General features: G+C 46.6%; 1 protein-coding gene across 5 annotated transcripts in view; it reads right to left on the reverse strand.

The window, feature by feature from the left end:
• Positions 1-22,412, reverse strand: part of PAX3 (paired box 3) — a 79,256-nt gene extending 56,844 nt beyond the window's left edge. For 3 of the 5 annotated variants that reach the window (XM_009560360.2, XM_009560357.2, XM_054074442.1), the window contains exons 1-4: positions 22,272-22,412; positions 20,855-21,090; positions 19,521-19,650; positions 18,766-18,900 (exon numbers count right to left, since the gene is read on the reverse strand). In XM_009560360.2, coding sequence (XP_009558655.2) covers positions 18,766-18,900; positions 19,521-19,650; positions 20,855-21,090; positions 22,272-22,356 — 586 coding nt within the window. In that variant the 5' untranslated portion in view covers positions 22,357-22,412. The remainder of the gene's footprint in view (positions 1-18,765; positions 18,901-19,520; positions 19,651-20,854; positions 21,091-22,271) is intronic. The other 2 variants (XM_054074443.1, XM_009560358.2) reach the window with 1 other exon arrangement.
• Positions 22,413-22,924: the final 512 nt, after the last annotated feature.

The raw sequence follows: 22,924 nt of genomic DNA on the forward strand, positions 1-22,924 counted from the left end.
GAAAAAGGCTGTTTTACTTCATCCCACAAGAGACTGCCGGCTTGTCCGCATCCCATGGGCTGAGTAAACCAGAGCCTGAAAACAGGGAAAAGTGAAAATATTGCTGTTGACATTTTCTTCACAGTCGATCCTCTAAAGGATGCCTTTTGGAGGGAGTAATTCTGGTCCCCAGAGAAGCTGGGTATCTCAGCATTTGTTTTTCTTTCAGTTAAGAACAGAAATCTGAACATGCCTCAACCGTAGAAAACTGTAGGCAAAAACTCTTTTTAATGCATTCACTTTGTCTCAAAAGTAACAACAACAAAATTATCAGTCCTTTAATTTTTTTTTCTAAGGGAAAGAGTGTAAAAATTAGAAACAATATTTAAAAATTAACAAATAAAAATATTTAGTCCTTTTAAATGTTGAAATGAGTGATTTTGTATAGCCCAAGTTCTTCCTTTTGTTTTCTTCAAAACCAAATGTTGCCATAATTGCTGTGATTTCATGTAGTTTCATGCTCTATGGACTCATATCTTCCAAGATCTGCTGAGCAGCACAGTCTCCAAATAGTGTTAAGAAAGACAATAATACAAAGTATTTCAGAGGATATTAACAGTGCTCACATGAAGCAGTGCCAGAGAAGCCTTGTGCAGGATATAGGCTAGTTTCCTAAATTATCCTTCACACAGAGCATATTCATAGGATCAGGATTTGTTTGAAACTTGGAGTGGATTGGTGGTTGTTAGGGCTTGGGGTTTTTTTTAATTTGAAGACTTTACTGGGTGCGAAAGGCAAGCCCTCTGAGCAGCACAAGAAACTTTTCTTAAAATATGGGTAAAATCCTCTGTTTGCTTATTTTTACAAATAAAAGCAGGTACAGCTTCACTTAAGTTGTGACAGATGCATCCATTGCAACAAGCATATGATTTTTTTTTTCTGGCCAGCACAAGCAACACCCCTGGTCAGACTCAGCTCTGCCCCAACAACTCCATAGTTTACACGTATCTGCTGCTCAAGTCTGTACTCTTGTGCATGCGAAATGACACACACCCCCCAAGGACTCACAAAGCATCATTCCTTAAGATCTGCAAGTTTTCTTATTAGTATGTTCAGGAGATTAATATCAGATAAACATTCACATCAGTCTAAAGCGTGCTCTACTACCTTGTTCCAGAAGCTGTATTAAAATGACCAGAAATAATTCAGATTCACCCAAAAACATGGCATTATTTATGATGTAATTTGTTTTATATAATTTAACGGAATAAAGACCCTCTATAAATATCAACTAATATTGATAAAGGATAAATAGAAAAAGAACTAAACATTACAACATGGATAACTCTCTACCTGGCAGTCCATCACCTGTGCCCTTGCTCAGGAAAAAGTCCTTGGTTGAAACTGTACAGAATTATCCATAAAGCCAGATTTAGAACTCTGTTAGACTGCTGGAAATCAGGGGACTTTAACAAAGGAACCATTCTGATTTGATGCCAGCAGGCATTAAATTTGATGTCAGGAGCAGAATCTGGTCTTAAAACATTATTATGACACTAATTCCTGCCAGTTTATTGAACATCTACATGGCAGTGCAAATTCATAATGCCTCAGTCCATTATTTATTGTTCCACAAGAGTAATTAGATTAAGTCAGTACCTCAGATTATGCTGGTTTCCTCTTTGTAATCTATCAAAACACTTAAAAGGAGATTAAAAATTGTTCTTTTACTAAAATTTGAACCAGTAATATGTGGTAACTAAAGAAACATACAGGAAAAAGGAGACGATGGTGACTAAATCCAAGCGTGCTGAACCTGATGCTGAGCTCTTTCCACAGCACTCTTCCCCATGCAGTCAAGGTCAGAGACAGAGAAATAACCAAATACTTCCCAAATATTTGTGTAACAAACTTCTCAGGCAACTTTTCAGGTTTTTATTCTGTTTATCAAAATAGAATAAATTTAAAGAACTCTAAAGAGACATTCTGCAAGTGCCTACAGCACTTACGCTGAGTTACGAAGATCCAATGAGAAGCAGTAGCAAAATAAGACTCCTTCCTGGTCTTCAGCTTTCCCCTATCTCAATCTGTGGCAAATTGCTGGTGATTTAAATTAGGAGAAAGGATATGGCAAAAATACTACCCTGAATTTATCGAGTGCTTTTCCACAAGGGAATTCAAAGGACATTTTATTTATTATTTTGTATAATTAAATAAGCACTTTGGAGATGAGGATAGAGACATGATCATAGGCAAAAATATTACTCTCGAATTACAAGAATCTAAAATCATTCCATGCAAGTGAGAACCAAATTTTCTCGTTTCCCAAATATGTTTTAAGCTCTGTACAGCTGATGCCAAACAAGGACTGTCATCCAATTCCCACTAACAGTCTAAGGCTCCCAGCCCACAACAGAACCAGAATCCAACATGCTCCTCTTTACTTTTGAAAAGCTATAATCCCACTGAAAGCGGTCTACCAAATCCAAGCCTGCTGTCCTGTCCCATTTTTAACTCTAACTCCTCTTTATTCTTTTAACCTTTTCCTAAATATAAAGCTAATTCTAACCGATTGTTCACAGAGTTGATTCTCAGAGAGTCAGATGGCATTGCGTTGTGCCAACAGAAGAAACAGAAATAGGTTGTGGTATTGCGCGTTTGAAGTGTATTATAAAACAGGATCTGTTCAGATGACTCTTCCCCACATCGTGTGTATCTTTGTTCCTTGCTCCCTGATGAATATAATCATCCCTTTGCTTTGCTAACCGAAACTCTCAGCAGTGAAGCTGAGCTCACCTGAAATCATCACTGCAGTTGTCACCTATCTCCTTTGCACCTACAGAAATCTTTCTCAGAAGCTTTCTTCAAGAGGCATGTGAACCCTTGCAGAGCAAGTCAACGCTAACCTGGCATTTCTCGGTCACCGTCCTCTTGAGGGCTTCAAAGCAGCCTGTAGACTCCATCCAGATAAAGCACAACACGCGCTCCTAGAAAATATCCCTGCAACGGCTACTGTTATGGGCAAATAATTTATTTTCAACCTAAACATCACAGAAACTGCTTCAGACAGCGTGACTGAAGCCAAGGGTGCCTGAGCCAAAAGACAGAGCATGCAAGCAGAGATCTTCCACGTCATCCCAAAGTCTTGTTTTCCATTCTTGAAGCCATGAACTCAAACACAATATGAAACAGTTACTGAAACACGCTATTGCCTGCTCGTTCGTAATTACATAATTACTGGTTCCTCTTCCCCACCAAGTGCATAGCTGACTGAATGGAAAGGGACCCAAATCGTAAATCTGGCACAGCTGGATGATCAGGGATGGGAACCAACATACCCGACAGTCAACAGCAGCCTCCTCTCACAGCACTAACACCCAAACAGCGGCTTGCACCAACCACACCTTATAGGAACAGCCTACCTGAGCCTTCTCTGGTGCTCAGATAAATTGCCACACACTTCACGAAAAAGGTGACCCAGCACTCTGCTCCCGTAGCTCTGCTGATGATCGGCTCTGTGGTGGCACAAACCACACTCGCAGATGCTCACGTCCCACACCGTGAGTGTGGGCTGGCAGAAGGGTTACTCTCTTGCCCGCAGAAGCTTTGCTGAGTAGTACAGCTAAGATGATGAAACACTTCTTCTGTACCAAAAGTTGGTTGTCTTCTCCTACCCTGTTCCCCAGAAAGCAAATAAATAGCCTTGCATCCATCAGCAGGAGAGTCAGTATAGTTCAACTGTATTTTAGGATTGTGGTACAGACCACACTGCTTTGTGGTCTTGGGAAATCAGAATAGCTGCTTGCTCCGTTAGACATCCTCTGGTTTCTCTGCTGTGCCTGTGCCTTTAGCAAAGACTGATGTGACACAGAGAGTCCACTAACATAGCAGTACATTCTTTTTTTCCATGCCTCCAGAACACAGCTTTGCAGGTAACAGTAAACTGCTGCTTAAATCCAATTTTAACCCAGGTAAATGACTGGGAATGTATTTAAATTATGTTAAATGCAGCAGGTAAAAACAAGGCTTTCAAAATTCACAAAAAGAAATTATGACAGAAGAACACTTAAGAACTTTCTCTGGATGTTACTAATAATGAAAGACGTGATGTTCTGTGGCTGATTTAATATTGGACTACTTCTATTAAAAAACATTTAGGCCATTTTCCCACCTTAAAGGCAATTTACAGTGTATGAATCATGAGTATTTTCTGAAGGCAGAGAAATAGATCACCTTCCCTAGGAAGACATTTAGAAAACAGCCACCCTTTCTGTCTGGGACAGTGCCTTCCCAGCAAGGCAAAAGTGGAATTTCTGAGACCACTTTATGAATAAGCAATGAAAGACTCATGAGATCGGATAGTTTAGTAGCTTCCAACCAGGCACATCAAGTGGAGACAGAGAGAGTTCAGGCTGGTACCCAGGTTTGCACGTGATTTATTGCTTCCTCTGCTGCAGGAGGAAAGTGCCAGTTCCCCGCTTAAACTCTTCTCCCTATCTTACCTCAAGAAAAACCTGTCAGGAAAGAAAGAGCCTAGCAAGATTTTACTTTGCCCTTTGAAGTTCTTCCTTGGCTGACTGATGCTCGCCCATACATAACTAGAAGAAAAGACTTCCATTGTGCTGCTCTTTACATCAGGCATATTATTCTCAGGACAAAAGCTTTCGAGTCTAACTTTTAAACGCACCTCTTTTTAGGGTGTACTGTTTCTAAGCCATAAAATCTTTTTTGTTCATATATAAAAAAAAAAATAGACGGCTTTTCCCCCCTCGGGCAATCTGCTCTGCTTGTTAGTTTTCTTGTATTACTTTTTGCAAGGAGACAGCACAGCCACAGAGCAGTTAGCAACACAACGGCCAGTTCTGGTCCTCAGACATACAGTATTTTTCCCCAGCAGCATCTCCCCAGTCTTACCCAGCTTTAAACATGAAATACAACCATTGTAGGAGCTCCTCGGTTTTAGATGAGACCTGGTGAATAATCGCTCTCCCTGAAAACATCTCCAACATCTGGCGAGTCGCTGTTATTCGCGGGGTCTGTGTGCTGGGTCAGGGCAGGGATGCAGGAGCAGGGCAGGGGGTTAAGCAATGAACATGCTCAGCACCTGCTTGGTCTCTGCCCGATTCTAATCAGTATTCTCCTCTCATGCCCAGGAATGCTAGAATTCTCCAGTTTCCTCAAAAAAAAAAAAAAACCAAAAAAACTTCTCCCCCCTCAAGGAGAACAGGCGGGGGTGGGGAAGGAAAAAATCTTCTTAGTTTAGGGTCTGACTAAATTTCATTAAAGACAATGCAAGTCTTGCCATCACATTCAATAGAGTTTTTGAGGTTTATGAGAAATCTCACATGCTTGACACTATTAATTAGAGGAATTCATGGTGTTTCAAAAAAAAAAAAAAAACCACAAAACCAAAAAAAACCACTACGAACCCAAAAATTTTACTGCTTAAAAAATTGACTGTACCAATGCCATCTTCCTTGAAACTCTAGAATTCAGTAAATCTATTTGTATCAGCAACCCTGGAAATCAAATCTTATTTCACTTCAAGCTGTACTGCAGTTGTACATCTAATAACTTCTTTTTTAAGACCCGCTGACAAGTTCAAGCCACTCTAGCAACTGGAACTGACTCTGCAGTTTTTTGGCTTGTAGCTTTATGCCCAAGTCACTTGACTATTTCTCAGGAAAGATGTTTATAGAAAAAAAAAAGTACAGGTTTTATTGTAAAAAATGTTTTAAAACAAACCAAAATGGTTAATCTCTACTCAGTCTGTGTAACAAAGTCACACTGAGAAACACATTCTGTTGATTAGAGTTTGAAAGCTATAGTTTTAAAGTATAAATTCTAGCGGTATACAACAAAAGAATGTTTAAAGCATTATTTTTGTCTCCTTTTACTACTCACTTCGCATTTCTAATTTAACAGGTATACGAGTAAAACAAATCCAATTAAAAAAGAAATAAAATGTTTTAAGCAGCTCTCCAGAAGCTATGATATGTTCTTAGTGCAACAGCAACACCCAGTTCCAGAAGAGGAAACAGAGACCTGCGTGCTCAGTCATAACCACATAAATTTCAAGCACTGAATGTTTGCTTAGAAACAAAAGTTATTTGCATATATTATTGAATAGATTTTCCACACCGCATATTTGGGAAAATTGCAATCTATTCATGAGAAACCCATCAAAAAAGTCTGCATCATTAATTGTTGGACTCCAGTAAACACATTGTGGCTCAGAGCCTCAACATAAATTGAGGCAACACCTCTCGATTCACGAGCTTAACCCCAGATCATACTAGTTATTGGTCTGCTTTGGCTGTAAACGATAGTAATAAAAATATTTGAAATACAAACACTGAATCCTGATCTACTTCATCTAAACGCACTCACCTGCTGCTCTGAGCCAGGGCTGTAGAATCAGTTAAGAAGTGCTCGACACCACGGGCCGTACTTGGCCCCTCTACGACCACACCAGTGTTCCCAGCTTCACAGACTCAAAGCCTGGTAGCCCAACTCCTCTTACAAAGACAAGTTACAATCCTTTCTAGCCACAAAGCATTCATTCCAAACTGCTATTTCACTCAAATTCACAGTTTCAACAGGTAAGTTATGGCAGCTGAACATATATAACATTCTTGATTTCTGGATCCCAGACATTTGGAAACACCATTGACAGAGGATAATATCATTGGTCCCATCTCTAACACAAAAAAAAAGCTCCCCACCAAGGTACAAAGAGAAAAGCAGCTGACAGAGGCAGATCTCCTGCACTCCAGCCCCTTCTCCACAGGGCGCACAGCAACAGGAAGGAAAAAGTAAAAATTAAGGAGAGCTTGGAAAGCAAGAAACTCCTGTTTCTTCCTGCTCTGGAGGATCATGACCAAGCAGAGGCAGAGGCCAGCAACCAGGGAGGGAGAGCTAGCAGTCCCATCTCAGCAGTCCCATCTCATCTGGCTCCGGTCACAGGCACCACACAGAGTCACTCTGAGAAACACAGAGCAAATCATACCCACCAAAATCACTTCTTTTCCAAACCAAACCCAACTCTTCTAGGACTCATTTTGCCGTGACCAGTTTTCTCTTGTTTGTTTGTATTTGGGGGCATCACTTACTTACAAACACTTTAGTCACTAAGATCACTCCTTCCTACACAAAAAGGGTATTTAGAAAAGCTCCCTTGTCCCACCCCAGAGATACAGAACCACACTCACCACAGCCCAGTCAGAAGACTGGTAATGCCTACGGAAACATGCCTTTAGCAGCCCCTTTCCTGCAGCTGTGGGACCTGCAGGAGCAAACCAGCCCCAGCTGTGCAAGTGGGAGGAACCCAAACCATCGGGACTCAAGGAATAGACTCAAAGCACTTAACGTCATCAAGTGGAAAACACCACCAAGGTATAATTGTGACTGCAGCGTTTTTTCCACACACAGAATGCAAGAGTCCCGTGTAAGCTTTAAATGTGGTTTAGTGACAGACAGAGATGGTTGGACTTGATGATCCAAGAGGTCTTTTCCAACCTGGTGATTCTATGATTCTAAACTCCACAGTAAAAAAAAAACCAAACCCCACTGCAAAGCACTTACAAGTCTCACAGAAGAGAGGGCAGAGGCAGAGTAAGGAGCTCCCTGGGGTTTGAAACAGGGTATCACCAGCTCCCACTCAGGCTGGGAGCCACCCCTGAACTTAGAGGTTCTGCACCCAGTCCTGAATCCCTGCAGGGCTTCCCCTCGATGAGGGGAACTCGCCCTCAGAGAAGCACAATGGGCCTTTGAACCAAAGGATCCAGCCTTGCAAAACTGGTCCAAGGCACCCCAAGGGCATTGCCACTCCTCAAAACCCTTGGGACTGAAAACAAGAAAACAAAGTGCCTCCACAGGAGTTCTCTCTTTGCTGTCCTGGGGAATCCATCACTCTGCATGCCCTCCCAATGCTATTCAAAGTGAAGCACCGGGTAGCCTATTTTTTTTAATAGAGTGACTTTTCTGCATGATAAGATCCAATATTGGAAACAGATGAGTCCCTACTCCACGCTGTTATGACCTGAAGGGTCTTTGCCACCCATCCTTATAAGGCTTTCATGGGGTGCTTCGTTTTTCTCTTATAACTACCATTAGTGGAATTCTTATATTAGATGTATTTCAGATTTTTTTAATATCCACTCTAAACTTTCGTCTCTGATTTACTCTTCCAGGGCTGACAAGTCTGTTCCTGATGTCAGATTAATAGAAATATTTATGTCATCAATCATCACTCTATCTCTTTTGACTGCCAAGGCAAGAGAAGTACAGTATGTTTTAATCCCGTCTTGTTTTCAGTCCTTCCTTGGCCAAATGACCTCTAAGAGTTTGGAGAAAAATCCTCTTTATGCCTATCACTGCGTAAAGTTTGACAGTCATTCCCATTTGAGCTCCTGATTCCTTTCCCAAACGCTTACTGGTTGCGTTGATTAGGATGAAATGTCAGGCGGAGGAATGAGGTTCAGGAGAACACAGAGTTCTTCCTCTCCCAATACCCTTCAGCCAGAGAGGAGCCAGAAATCAAACTGAGCCAGCAGCACTCTGCCTTCTGTCCTGCCGGGAGCGACTGATGGAGCAGACCTACACAGAGCACTACAGAGCAGTGGGCCAGCGGTTTTGTTCTTTTATCACTACATCATGTGTTAGAAAATCTTCAAGTGCAATTCTCTAGAACATCGCATTTTTATTTGCTCTGCCTGTAGCTTTTTGTTTTAACTGCGCTTAAGCGCTACGTCAGATCTCTTGCTTATTAGCAAAAATAGATGTTTAGTGCTCTAAAGCATTGCTACACCTGAGAAAGCGAGCGAGTTCCCTCAAATCTGAAATGTAATTAAACTTTCATACCAGGGCCAAATTCAACCCTAAGTAACCTTCTCAGCCCTTGATGAGAGCAGGGGATTGTTCAGATGTAAATGATGGTACAATTCAGTCCCAAGAAACTTTTTAAACATAGGAGGAGGATATAACAAGAAGATAAACAAAATCTTGTTGCATGCAGCCATTTTGCATTTTCGCCAGGAGAAGTGAGCATCCCGAGAGCCTGCAATAATTTTCACTACTTGAGTCCCTATGCGCCCCCAGATCCGCACAGTCTGGCCCAAACCGCCCACCCCGGTGCAGGCAACACGCAGGTTATGCCGGTCTCAATGCTGTTCAGAAGAAGTGGATGAGCAATCAGTTTTAAAGGGCTTTTCAAAAGGTAACACTGCATTTGTTGGCAAACAAATTGTGGGGGCTAAAGCAACAGGCGTTTGTGTGATTGTCTGTAGAGCTGCCAAATATTTGAGCACTTTGCTTGATGGTGTTGATTTAAAAGCGAGCAGGTTGTCAGCTGTGCTAAACCAGGAATGAACCCATAGGGCTTTTTCCTAGCTGAAATATAGATTGTACAGTCTTCTAAATGGATTCCTAAACGTTTTCTTCTATTATTTTCCGGTTCCACAGACTGCAGTAACGAACACAGTTAAGTTATGTACCATTAATGTAACAGCTACCGTAGAGGGTAGAGCACACAATGCCAAACTCTGCACCTCATGTATTAAAAGTGTAAAGAAAAATGTACAGAAACATTTGTAGACCTCCCTCCAAACCACAGCACCACAAGGACGACCCTTCACTTAAAAAGTCAGTCCTTGTGTAAACAGTCCTTGGTCAGATAACTTTCCTGGCTTTGATGAAACTATGGGAAGGGGCAGCACTTGAGTGAGTTCCATCTGCAGGGTGATCTTACTTGAAATGATCCCGTCTTACATCTCAATACTGATGGTCTACTTCAGCGTTTGCTCACATATCGGCAGCAGTTCACCAGCTGCAGCGGAGTTAAACGGGATTTATGCATTGGTGAATAGAATTCCAGAGAAAATAGAATTCTTTTTTGATTTGAATAAAACATACCTCACAGGATTTCATTGTGAAAGCCTCAAAATAGTGAATTTTACCTTCTCAAACATCTCTCTTTTATTTGAAAACAGCTTACTTTGCTGTTCATGAAACCTGTGGAAACGTGACTGCCAGCTACTTCTGTGCAGGTATTTTCTCGCCGCTCAGTCTCACCGGAGGGAGTGGATCAGGGTCCTCCCAGGGCCCCTGATCCCTCAGCTCACACTCCAACCCTATAGTACGTCACACCAGTTCAAACAACCAGCCCTTAGTTCAAAATGAAAAGGAAGACCTGCCACACCACCTTCAGCAAAAAGCGATTTTCCGTGGAAGCGCTCCCTGCTCCCCTCTTAGCCTGGCTTCTATAAAACCTGTCGATATTAATCTCCACCTTTCTCTCTGAGCCAGTAAAAGATGTAAAAACAGAAAGCAGCTTTAAGTCCAATTAGGTTACAATGAGTATGTCGGTGCTGCTCCCTCGCGGGGGGGGATATGGATTATACGTTGGTTACATTTTTAACAAAGAGAGAGAGTAATTTTGCCAGCAGAACTGTAGTTGTTATTGCTTTTCTGGGTTAGTATATGGAACAGATCCCGATTATATTGGCACGAACAGTCCTATTCATTTAAATTAGGTGAATAAGGTTTGACGGGGGCTGAATAAGCTGTCTGCTTGCAGACATGTCAGCTGCACTTTATTCCTCATACAAATCAAACCACAGTGATCTATGTGACTTTATATCTGATAAAGGAATTACTACATAGTCGCTTTTGGATGAGGCATCCAACATGTGGCATATCATAGATACAAAAATCCTGAAGACAGGTCCATATATGGACTCGTGCGCGGTATAAACATTGGTCATGTTTGGCCGAAAGTCCACATCCAGGCAAAAAATCAAAAGGTAGAATGTACACCACTGTCCTCACCACAGCTCTTCACGGAAATGAATTAATTAAGTTCATGGACTTCAAGGAAATCTGTGCCTAAAACGCTTTCAAAGAATTTTAGCTGGGGAAAAATGTCTTTTAAAGTAGCTGGGAACTTGCAGAGTATACACAGACTGATATTTTATTCAGAGATAGCCAAATAAAATGAGTGTATTTTAGAAAGGGACTGAGAAAATGCTGATTAAAAAAACTCTGCTGTAGCTCTTTATTCTGCCATTTGTCACTCCAGCAGCCAAGGCTCCCCCACGTAAAATCAACGCGACACCAGGAGAAGCTTTCCATCTTTACCAGGCTGCTTCCTATTCTCTGAGAAGCTAAATTTCTGCACCCAGCAGCACCTGGATCTAATGCTCCCCTGCCCCATAACTCAGCTGAAACTCCATCTCATAATTACAAGCCAACATAACATATCCAGATTGCACAGTCTCTTCCACTGAGGATGTGGTGGGATATATTTTACTATCTCTGAAATAAGTATAGCTTTCTGCAGTGCAAGAAGGAAACAATTATTCTCAAGGGCTCTCCCTTGCTTTTCAGCCTAGCCTGGCCAATCCGACTTTCCCCACTTTTTTGAGGAGAGCCAGTACAACTCCATTTCTTTAAACGGCAGCTCTGGATCATTTCTCTCCTATATGATTCGGTATAATAAAAAAAATTTTTTTTTTCCTTTAAACTGCACTCATCAAGATTACCTGCAATAAAATTAGTTTCATTAAAATTCAGTGAAATACCACATATTTAACCTTTTGTAATGGCAAAATTTCGGTGCATTGCATACTAAAAATAAAACAATTCAAGCAGAACCAAAGCAAATAATTCTAAACAAAAATCCCACCCAGAAACCGTAAGAACGTACAGTGTGGACATCCAACAGACCACGCAAAATAGAGATTCCATTCAAATTTCACATCCCATTAATGACAATTTGGCCATTAATCCATACGGGTTTAGGGGCAAAGACGGATTTTCCAAGACAGATAAACAGAAATGATCCCCCTTTGATCTCCGAGGTTAAGAAGCAGCGACAATGGAAGATGAACAACAAGGGGCAGAACTACTGGCCTTTTTATGTGCCACAATGGCATCAGCAAACAACTACTCAATCAATATTTGGCCAGGGACACTGAAAACTTCCTTTTCAAATTTTAATTCCTAGTTGTAAAACAACTGTAGGGCAACCAGCAAGATAAGACATTAAACTGACTGCTTAATTGCCTTTTACTGTCTTGCTAGTTATATATGCACATTCTTAATAGTTCGTGAATCTTTATTTACTAGGATGAATAAATAACCTGTCGACAATTACATCAAACTGCACTAACTAAATAATCTCGGCGCATGACACACTTTAACTCTAATGTGTCCTCAGTGAGTTTTAATTTCAGGACGCTTCACTTTTTTCTTTTTTTTTTTCCGGCAGAGTGATTTAAACTGAATTAGTTTAACAGCATGGGGCAGGAGTACTCCAGGGCAAGTAAAGTAAAATGCAGCACTCACACTAGGCTAAACAAGGGCTGGCGGTGAATTATGTTACTGTACATCATTTTTATTAGCCAGAGAGCTCAGCGTTTGGGGAACATTTGGAAGTATCCTGCATTTTTATTTATATATTTTATTCTTTCTCCAGCCACAAGTGTTTGTTAGGTACGATTTGAAGTGACATTTACACAGAGAAAGTCACATTGACTGGCTTGGTCTGATTTATTGCTTTGCGTTTCACTCAATTTCTTCTTAAATTAACCAGAGAGTACTTTGTAGTTCTGCTTCATTTCCCAATGCAGTTTTATTACACAGCCCTGGGGACTCGTGATAATTTATCACTATCAACTTTATTGGCTTCCCTCTTCTAAACCCTGTTCCAACCCTTATCAATAAGTAAACCTAATAGCAAACTAAACCTTCCCTGAGTAAGCGTTGGATAAAAGAGTCACCTTTGACTGATACAACAGAGAATTACTCTTCAAAATCAGACCTGGAAAATAATCTGGTTTAAGTATTTCACTACTATAAACTTTTAGTTTCAGCATTAATTTCTAATTTTTTTTTTTATCTAATAAAAAAATCTCTGTGTGTTTGCTGATAGCATCACTACCTCTGTGTAAACACAGATAGAGAGATCCTTGCCCTCAGTGAGAGTTTGGCCAGAGACTTTCACTCGGGATTAGAGTCACACTCTTTCTTAGTGGGTATTTTCTATTAACAGAATAGAACAAATCTGGGGCCCATTCCTGCCCGCCCCGACCCACGTGAGGAACTTTGCCCAGATGAATAGGCCCTTTGAGCGGGACTCCTCGCCGTTCCCTGCATCTGATAGTGTTTGCAGAACTGGAGGTCTGATATCAGATCCCGTAATCCTAAACCTGAGGATTTCCCCCAGAGCTGCGGTTGCTCAGAGCGTTATGGAGCTGGTTTCAAGAAGAGCCTGGTCCCCACCGTGGTAAATTCCTACTGACGTCAAGGATTTTGCAATCATAGGAGAACCCAGAAAGCCAAAGATAAAAATCACATTTTGGGAGTAAGTCCTAGTCGTTCCGATATCGGCTGACCATGTTTCTCGCCTCAGCCTTTCCAGAATGACACTGTGTGAGTCTAATCAATTATTAAGAAATTCAGAGCAACCAAATCAGATGCAAACTCGGACACAAATTAAATCAGATGCTGTGTGAGAAGCAGTCTTTATATTTGCTAAAATAACAATTTGCCTTTGCTCTAGATGCACGCGCAGCAAAGGGTGGCCAAGGCGGTTCCATTGGAATAGGTGCCCACTCTTTTTAGGGTAAGAAAAGTCTTCCCAGGATGGTAAAACATGCAAACCCATTAATGAAATCATGATTTCGAGAAAGGGATGAGATGTATCTATATATTGCTTCAGAGAGCCACTGCTAGACTGAGAGAGACCCTTTCTTCCCACAGCTGGAAGTATTACTAGTGCTTGCGTAAGGCAATTAGCTTGCAGTTAGGCTGACAATTAGCACTCTCCTCAAAGTCCGGTAAGACTTTCAGAGCAGCAAACTGTGCTCTGAAGTCACTCACATTTAGCACCGTCCTGAAAATACTCAGCAGGCTGGGACACCGTGCTCTCACCTGTTGGTGAGTTATCGATCACTGAGGTCATCAGTTATTATTTTTAACTCAGAATAATGATTTGGAAGCAAGAGTTTGTCCCAGAGCCCCACAACAACAACAGGTCAGGAAGAAGAAACAAAGCTTGGAGCTACAGTTCAGATAAAAGAGGATTCATCACCTGTTTCAATTTGCAGGCTTTTCCATCCAGGACTGGACTCGCACACTATTGAGAAATGAGGAAAGGAAGGGAAAAATACAGACAGAAAATGCTATTACTTCTGTGTGCCTTGAGCCAAGTCCTGTAGCCACTTGGAAGTTTTTCTTCATTAGGCACTATTTTCTTGTCAGCTCCGAGAGCCTCAGAAACTAAATTCCATTCAAATTACATGAGCTAATTTTTAAGACCTGCTAGTGACGAAAAATGTACAGTATTGCATGAAATTCCAGACTCCAGATGATAATTGCCTGCAGCCACACTCCTCACGTTTCATTCAGTAAGTGAATATTTACTGGGAACATTGAGCACGGGAACACAATGTGCCGCACCCGCTAAGACACAGTGGTATTTCATGAGACTGCATCCCAGGACAGGATGCTGGAGCAAAATTCCAACAAGCCCTGCATCAGAAAAATCACAATCAAAAATCTAATTCAGCATCTGCCTCGTCCCATGCTCCGGCCACCAAGCCTAGGATGCAGAAATGAATGGAATGACTCAAACTGATATCTGGTGCCTGCATGTTAATCCTGTCCCTTAATAAACTGCCTTTATTAGTTTGAAAACCTTAAAATAACTGTCTGCGTGATACTGGCCAGCCCTAATCAAAACATCTGCAAGCCCATCTAGCCAGAGCTCCCCTTTAGATCATGTGCCACCACTTCAAAGCCTGTGCATCAAGTCAGTAATTGTAACATTGCATCTAAATATTTAAGCTAGGGGCTGATAGTCGCGTGTCCCATTTACAGTCACCATCTGTCCTCTACTTCCATTACAGTACAAAGCAAAAATGTTTCCCAAAACTCGCAAACAGGAAAAGCATCACACGGTCGGGAAAGCAGCAGCAGCAGCTTGAACTTTCTAGCTGCTGAGCAGGGCTTTTGTGCTAAGGTCCTTTTTTTTTCCCCCCCCCTTCCTTCAAACTCCCCACATACACACACAAAAATAGGGGTGGTGCCGAAATTGTATTAATGTGAGCCTCAGGCGCACAGCAAAAAAGAAAAGAGGAAGGGGAGGGAGAGGGGGGAAGGGTTTGCTCCGAGATGAAAGTAAGAAGGAAATAAAGGAGGCAATTTAGTCTGCTGTAGCCTGAATTGCTCTCAGTAGAGCCAAGGGTAGAGGCTTGGGATGAGTAGAGCCCTTTTTGGACGGGTGCGCATGACTGGGGGAGGATCCGCCAGGACAGAGCCCGGGGGCCAATTCCGCCAGCCGGGAACAGAGGCTCCCTTTGAGGCCAGCTGGGGGGATCCCAGCCCCAGCCCCAACCCCAACCCGCCTCACAGCAGGCCTGGGGACCAGCCCTACGCCCCATCGCCGGAGCGCCGAAAGCCACCCGTTCCTGCCAGAAAACAACAGCTATCTTATGAAGCCGGGGGTTATCCGATTAGTCAGCAAACCGTGCCGCGCAGAGCTCCCGCTAAAGGTACAAGCGACTCCCTCTTCTGTAGCAGCTATGCTAAAAATATGCCCCGATGTGCCATATAGAGGCACAAAAGTTTCTCTTTCGTCTTCTTTAGTTATGGCTTATGCCTTTGAGAAAAATACATCACACGCGCAGAAAGACAGATGCGCTATTATAGAATTATAAACTGCTGCCTGATACGCGCTGAGACAATCCAGGTTTTCTTTAAATATATATCCAAAACAGGGGAGAGGGTGGCACTGACAGAAATGCCGAAATGCAGCAAAGCGGGCTGTACGTGTGGCAGCTGCAAATGCCGGCAAGAGAATAAGATTTCAGTGTCAGTAAACAGAGGCTGAAACAGAAACACAGCAGGGTATATGAATGTTTACCTACACTTATAGATGTGATGGGAGAAATCCCAGGCCACATGATATACAGTTTCCATTGCACATTTCTCAAAAATATCATGTTTCTCTCCTCTAATACTGCTCTGCTATAAGTGCTGCCCAAGTCCCAAATATTGAATTAGCTGCTATTAAAATTACAACAATTACTATCCTTTCCCTCAGAAAAAAAAAAAAGAAAAACCAAACCTCACCCGCAGCCACTCAAAAGCTCACATTGAGGGGGGGATTTCAGGAAATATCAGCAAATGCCCAGCACTAGATGCATGCTCCCGAGCAGGAAAGATTCCCTGCTCCACACTCAGCCCCAGGATTTGCTTTCTGACCTGTGCCACAGCCTTCCCCCGCACCGCCCAGCACCTGCTGATACCTCAAGTCCCTGATACCACAGCTATAAAAATTACTTAAACTATAAGACTCCAAAATAGGGCGTTTTTTTCACTCTGTAATATGGAGAGCACCCGGTGTTGAGCTACTGAATGAGGGTTTTGCTGCACACCACCGGGATAACCTTTGGACATGCTGCAAGAAACTCAAGCATCAGAGAGGACATCCGCAACACCCTGTGAGCGGGCAGCCTCTGGTGGGCTGCTGGGTGCTGGCAAATATGATCTTGCAGCACCAAAATCTTCAGGAGCACTGCCAGCTATTTCAGTAAAAGAGCAGGATCTGACCTGACGATTTTTATAGACACGGTAAAACTGAAGCTCCTGTGCCAGCATCAGTAGTTGATGCAGAACTTTTCTTACTGGCTGGGTACAGAAAGCCGTGGCAGATTTAGTTTATGGTTGGTTTTTCCTCATCATGAGCTCACCCGTGTGCTGTCCCTATAGTATCCCACTATACGTAAAGCGTGTGTGTGGTAACACATCCTTGCTTGCGCAGCAGCTCTCACTCTGCAGCATCCCAGCCACTTCAGGAATAAGAAAGCAACAGCTATGCTAGTCAGAGACGGGGAGCAGGAGTCGCTGCGGAGAAAAGCACACCCTCCCTCCAACTGCCAAACTTTCCCAGGCACAGTCACAGGATGGATGTGATTATTAAACTGCCGTTTGCACAGCCTGGCCACGTTCATCCAGCAAAAACCTGTGTGCACAGGGACAAGAGAGGGCTGCGCTACCCCCCGTAGTCAAGGGCAATTTTGCCACTGAGGGCAGAGCACAGCCTCCTCCTACGACCGTGTTGGGGGGCACAAGTGAGCCCCCATTCGCAGCGAGGTACTGCCAACCCCGAGGCTTCTGGAAGATTCACGGGGCTCCGCTGGGCTGGAGTGCGGCAACCACACACCCAGACACTGATATACGGTAAATCAGCAGCCCCGCTCTAAAGAGCTGAGAGTCAAAGAACAGGAAGACTGTTGCAAAGAGAAGGAGAGGGATGGGTTATACTGATAATATTTTTTCTCTTGCTGTCTCTGTTAATTAATGTATTCCGTAAAGCAGGGTTATTAGGATCTTATCAAGGCTTTCTATCTTCTGTTTTTAATCTCTGTTGAGAAATTCAGGAGGGCAGAAAAGCTAGATGTTTTAACAACCAGAGTACTGAGTTTAGGTTTATTTTCCCTTGGCACACACTCCTCTTGGAACAATTCTCTGTTGCAGCAAGTAAAGGGGGAACTCTGGACCCATCATACCGGGACACCTAGACTGGGCAGTCAAACTGTGCCTTCTTGCCTCCAAACCTCTTACTTCATTAGCATCTTCTGAGTTTGTGTTACACGCATCCACACAGACACACAGAAGATGAGGATTCCCTCAAAACTTCTATAACCACACTGAAAAATAACTTTTGGAACTGTTTTCAAATTTGTTCCTACACAAAAAGCAGATACCCTACTTTTAAAGAATGAGTTTCTGTTGTCCTACTTAAATGGCACTCAGGATCTCTAGATTGCTAGAAATGCTAGAAACATTTTCTAGGTAAAACCAGCTACTTTTTCCATGGTGGAGAGTCCATAAAACTGCGTGGACCATCAGCTATTAGGGGCTCATTGAATAATTCATCCCTCATTGCAAGCCCATAATGTCTTTTCTCGGCCTTTTGTGGGGCTGTTTTCTCTTCTTTTCTCCTTGAATTATAAAAAGGTTGCCTTCTTTTGTTCACATCAAGCTGCTGCTAGCTGAAGCTTTGTCTGTGCAAAGCCAAAGTGTGAGTTTCAATGGACTCCCCCCTCTTTGTTTTCCAAGTTCATCTCCAAGTGTAGATTGTGTATAGAAGGCCTTCTTTGTAAAAGCTGGAAAAGTTGTACAAATGTTTGACCAGCTCATTTGGTACTCATGTGCTGGGCAGCCACGTCCATGCACAGGACGCCCCGCCAGGCCCTCTGCTCCGGTCCAGCCGGAGAACTGGGCACAACCGCGGCGATGGCAGCCCCAGAGCAGCCCTTCGCCTCCGCCTTGTGCGGATGGCAGCCTCCTCACAACCACCAAAAGCTTTTCCCAGCAGTTTCAAGAGGAGAAGAAATGAAAGATGCTGCTCCCTGCCCTGCCTTTGGCTACAGCCTCCCCTTCGGTGCTTTTTGCTCACCTTGGGCTGAGAACGCAGCCCCCGCCAGGGGCTCCTCAGCCAGCTCCTGCCCTCCCTGCTCCTCGGCCCCAGCCCTGCTCCTGGAAGCCAAATCGGTGGCGACCCCCATGGCTGCCCCCACTTCCATACCAAGCTGCAGGGTGGCACGGGGGAACGGGACAGGATGGGACATGGCAGCCGCTTCTCTCCCTACAGCTCCCAGTGCACTGGCCCCAGGACGACCTCCAGGAGAAGGGGAGGGAACCGGGCAGAGCGATACCCAGCGGTACCCTGGGCTGGTCCCGGGGCTCCACAGAGAGCAGGGGGAAATGGGACTTTACCTCTTTCGCTGAGGATGCCGTCAATGCTGTGCTTGGCCTTCTTGTCACCTTCCTCCACCTCCTTCCTTTCCAGCTCAGCCTCCTCTTCCTCGCCTTTCCCAAACTTGCTCCGAAGGATGCGGCTGATGGAGCTCACTGCAGGGGGGAGCACAGAGCTGTGACCGGACTGGTCCCCAGCAGCCCCCCTGCCCCAGCCGAGCCACGCTGCCGAGCCGAGCCCTGCATCGGTGCCGCTGCCCCGCACACCCCACCGGCCACGGCTTCCGCGGGTCCACCACCCACCTCCCTCCCCACAGAGGTTTGCACAGGACACAGTCCCATACCCCTCTCCAACAACAGCACAGTTGCCCCTACGTGTTTTTTTTTTCCCAAGTCTGAGCGGTGGGAGAGGAGAAAAGCCCATGGGCACCCACACAAACCCTGGCTCCCTGACCTCCTCTCCGCAAACAACCCCGTGGGCACCGGGAGCTGCTCCCTGTCTCCCAGTTCCCCGCTCTGGGTCTCCGGCAAGCACAAGCCCTCCCACGGCAGAAGCCCAGCGGGAAACGGAGGGGAGGAGGAGGAGAGCGGGACGCCGTTGGGATTTAATTGAAAACACCCCAGCGGAGCACAGGAATCCTCCCGGGACATGGCTATCTCCAGCCACTTTTTGGGCAGCATCTTGGCTCGGGGCTCTGCTCCAACCAGCTCACCCCGGTATCATCCTGCCCCCCGGGATGTGTCTGAGCCCCCAGTGCCCACCAGGCGCCTCGTACCTGACGGCACAGTGTTGCGGTCACACACCCCATCCTTCAGCAGCTTGTCCCGGATTTCCCAGCTGAACATGCCCGCGTTTTCCCTCTTGTATTCCTCAATTTTCTTCTCAACATCCGGCGTCGTCACCTGCTTTAGTAAAGACAAGGCGAGCGGGCACAGTCTGCGGCACCGGGAGAGCCTGGGGTGCCGCCACCGGGACCCCCGGTGCAGCTGCTCCGATTGCATCGCCGCCAGCGAGAGCCAGCCTTGCTTCCAAACCCCCTTATAGAACACCTCGGGCTTAAAATCCGAGGGGACAAAATAGGTACCAACGGGCCCACGTAAAGCAAGCATCTGCCCAGTTAAACGAAACTTCCCAGGAAATTCTCTGGGGTGGTGTGGGAAGTAGGGATCGAGCCCTCCACAGGGAAAATCCCGAATTAAGCAGCAGCCCGGAGGCAGAGAAAAGATCCCAGGGCCGCGGGTAGAAGAGGGCTGTGGTGAGCAAAGCTGCATCTCAGGGAAGTTTTGGTTGAATAAAGTTCACAGCACCAAATAAAAAGTCATGTAATGAAAACTCAGAGAGTTCCGAGTGCCGAGAAGGTTTTTTCGATGGCCTCCTGATTTTAAAATCAAGCTGAATTCAAACAAAACAAAGCTCCCGGCTGGGAACGGCTTCTCATTTGGGTAACACACTTATGAAAAAAATGTCTTTAGCCTTAACACCAAAACAGAAAGTTTGGGCATCGCTGCTTTAGAAGCAAGAAGGGGAAAAAAATTATAGCAGGCGACTTTCAACAGAAATTCCAGCTTTTACTTCATTTTGTGGAAAAGAAAAGATACTGTAGGAGGAGGCTGACCTTGAGACAAGGATCTGTGTTTGTCTGCGTTATTGCGGCACAAACTTTTTAGCTGTGTAGCTACAAACGTGCGGCTTTGGAGTGGACAGAAAAATAAGTAGAGCGGGCGAAGGTGCAGTGAGAGGCAGACAGAGAGAAATAAAGAGAGTTTTTTATGCACTTTGCGGTCTGAGAAGCAAGGGCCCGATCCCGCTGCGCCGAGGATGGGGTACGCGGGACTTTGGGCAACGCTGCATTTACAAAGCCGCCCCCTCCTCCCAAAATTCGTTTGAAAAGCTGTTTTTTTAAATACTTGAAAATAGTAATAATTTAAAAAAATATATCAATTCCCACGAACTACAAGAGAATTTGTTAAAGCCTGGACAGGAGAGGCGAGCGGTGCGGGTACGGGTGCGTGTCTGCGCCCACCCCCAGCCCCGCACGGTGCCCTCAGCGCTCCCCTCGCCCCCTCCCCGGTCCGGTCCCTGTTTGCGGGAGGATGCTGAGGGGCTCACCTTGGGCTTGCTGCCGCCGATGGCCCCCGGCCGGATGGAGCCCGTCTCCTGGTACCTGCAGAGAATTTTGGAGACGCAGCCGTGGGACACTCGCAGCTGGCGAGAGATGACACAGGGCCTTATGCCATGGTGGGCCATCTCCACTATCTTGTGTCGGATATGGTTGGGTAAAGGCCTGCCATTGATAAACACTCCTCCGAGCTGATTGACTCTGCCCTGGCCGAGAGGGGTAGAGACTAGAAAAGGAGGGGAGGGGAGGCAGGAGGGGGAAACGGCGTTAACGTCTCCTTCGGATCCCGCTGGGTCTTTTTTTTTGTTGTTGTTGTTGTTATTGGTTTTCTTTCTTTTTATTTTGTTTTCTCGTTGCCTTTCTGTAAGGCAAACGGCCGCTGCCCGCCCCCGCCCGCCCCGCACTGCCCGGAGCCCTCGGAGCCCGCAGATCCCGGAGCCCTCGGAGCTCCGAGGAGCCCTGGAGCCCCGAGCCCCGCGCAGCCGCCCCGCAGGCTCGGGAGGGCGGCGGGGCGGCTTCACCTGTTGCCCCCACCCCGCAGCCGCGTTGTGGAGTCGTTCGGCTCCAGCGGGAAAGGGAGGAACGGGCGCGGGGAGCTGCCTCGGCCGCTGCGGGAAGGCAGAGCCCCCGCTCGCAGCAGCCCCGGACAAGCCCTCGTTTCTAAAGTCCCGTTCGATTTCTTTTGGTTTATTATTATTATTTTTTAAACTTTCCTCCACTTTTTCCCAACTTCGGGTTCCCCAAATCTCTGCCAAAGAGCGGAGTCAGAGCCCGCTGCGCTGCCCACATCCCGGTCGGGTCCCCGCGCTCTCGCCGGCCGCAGGGAAGGACACCGCACCCACCCCCGCCTGTGCCCGTCGCGGGACAGGGCCCTGCTCCGGCCCCGCGGCTCGGACAGCCCGGGGAGAGAGAGAGCGGTGCGGGATGCGGGGGACCGAGATAGAGCCGTGCGGGATGCCCGGGGAGAGATAGAGCCGCGCGGGATGCCCGGGGAGAGATAGAGCCGCGCGGGATGCCGGGGAGAGATAGAGCCGTGCGGGATGCCCGGGGAGAGATAGAGCCGCGCGGGATGCCGGGGACCGAGATAGAGCCGTGCGGGATGCCGGGGAGAGATAGAGCCGTGCGGGATGCCGGGGACCGAGATAGAGCCGTGCGGGATGCCTGGGGGCCAAGCGGGATGCCGGGGGGGACCGAGAGCCGTGCGAGATGCTGGGGACTAAGAGCCGTGCGGGATGACCGGAGAGAGAGCCTTGAGGGATGCCCGTGGATCGAGAGCCGTGCGGGATGCCCGGAGGCCAAGAGGATGCCCGAGGGAACCGTCCCCGCGCGGGCTCTCGGGGAGGCTGCTTTGTCCCGGGCTCCTGGCACGGAGCGATCCTCACTTTCCCGAGCGGGAGCAGCCCTTACCTTCCAGCGGGAACCCGCTGCGGGGGTAGTTCTGCCCGGCCCCGGGTCGCATCATCCTGGGGACAGCGCCAGCCAGAGTTGTCATCGCAGCAGCCCGGCAGCGTTATATCCAGGTGAAGGCTGATCTAGGAGAGACCCGCGCTGTCAGCCGGTCCCACCGAATCAGGAGCGGCCCGGGAGGGGGTGGGCGATGCTGCCGGGGGGCGGGGAGGAGGCAGCCCCGCCGCTGCCCCTTTGTCAGTGACCGGGCGGGCAGGGGCCGGGGCCCCGTGGGGCGGTGGGGGGATGCTTGTTGGGGGGGGGGGGGGGCGGTGGCAGCGCTGTCCCCGGGGCTGCGGGGAGCGGCAGCCGCGGGGCCGGGAGCATTTATCGGCTCCGGCCCCGGCGAGGCTCCGCGATTGGCCACCGCCGCCCGGCCCGGCCGCGCCGCCAGCGCTGATTGGGCGAGCGGGGAGGCTCCCCCGCACCGGGCCGGACGGCACGGGATGGCCCGGGATGGCCAGGGTTGCCACGGCACGGGATGGGACGGGATGGCCCGGGATGCCACAGCCCGGCATGGCCCGGGATACCACGGCACGGGATGGCCACGGGATGGACCGGGATGGCCAGGGTTGCCACTGCATGGGATGGCACGGGATGGCCCGGGATGGCCT

Source organism: Cuculus canorus, chromosome 9 (genome assembly GCF_017976375.1).
Source record: "Cuculus canorus isolate bCucCan1 chromosome 9, bCucCan1.pri, whole genome shotgun sequence".
Lineage (NCBI taxonomy): Eukaryota > Metazoa > Chordata > Aves > Cuculiformes > Cuculidae > Cuculus > Cuculus canorus.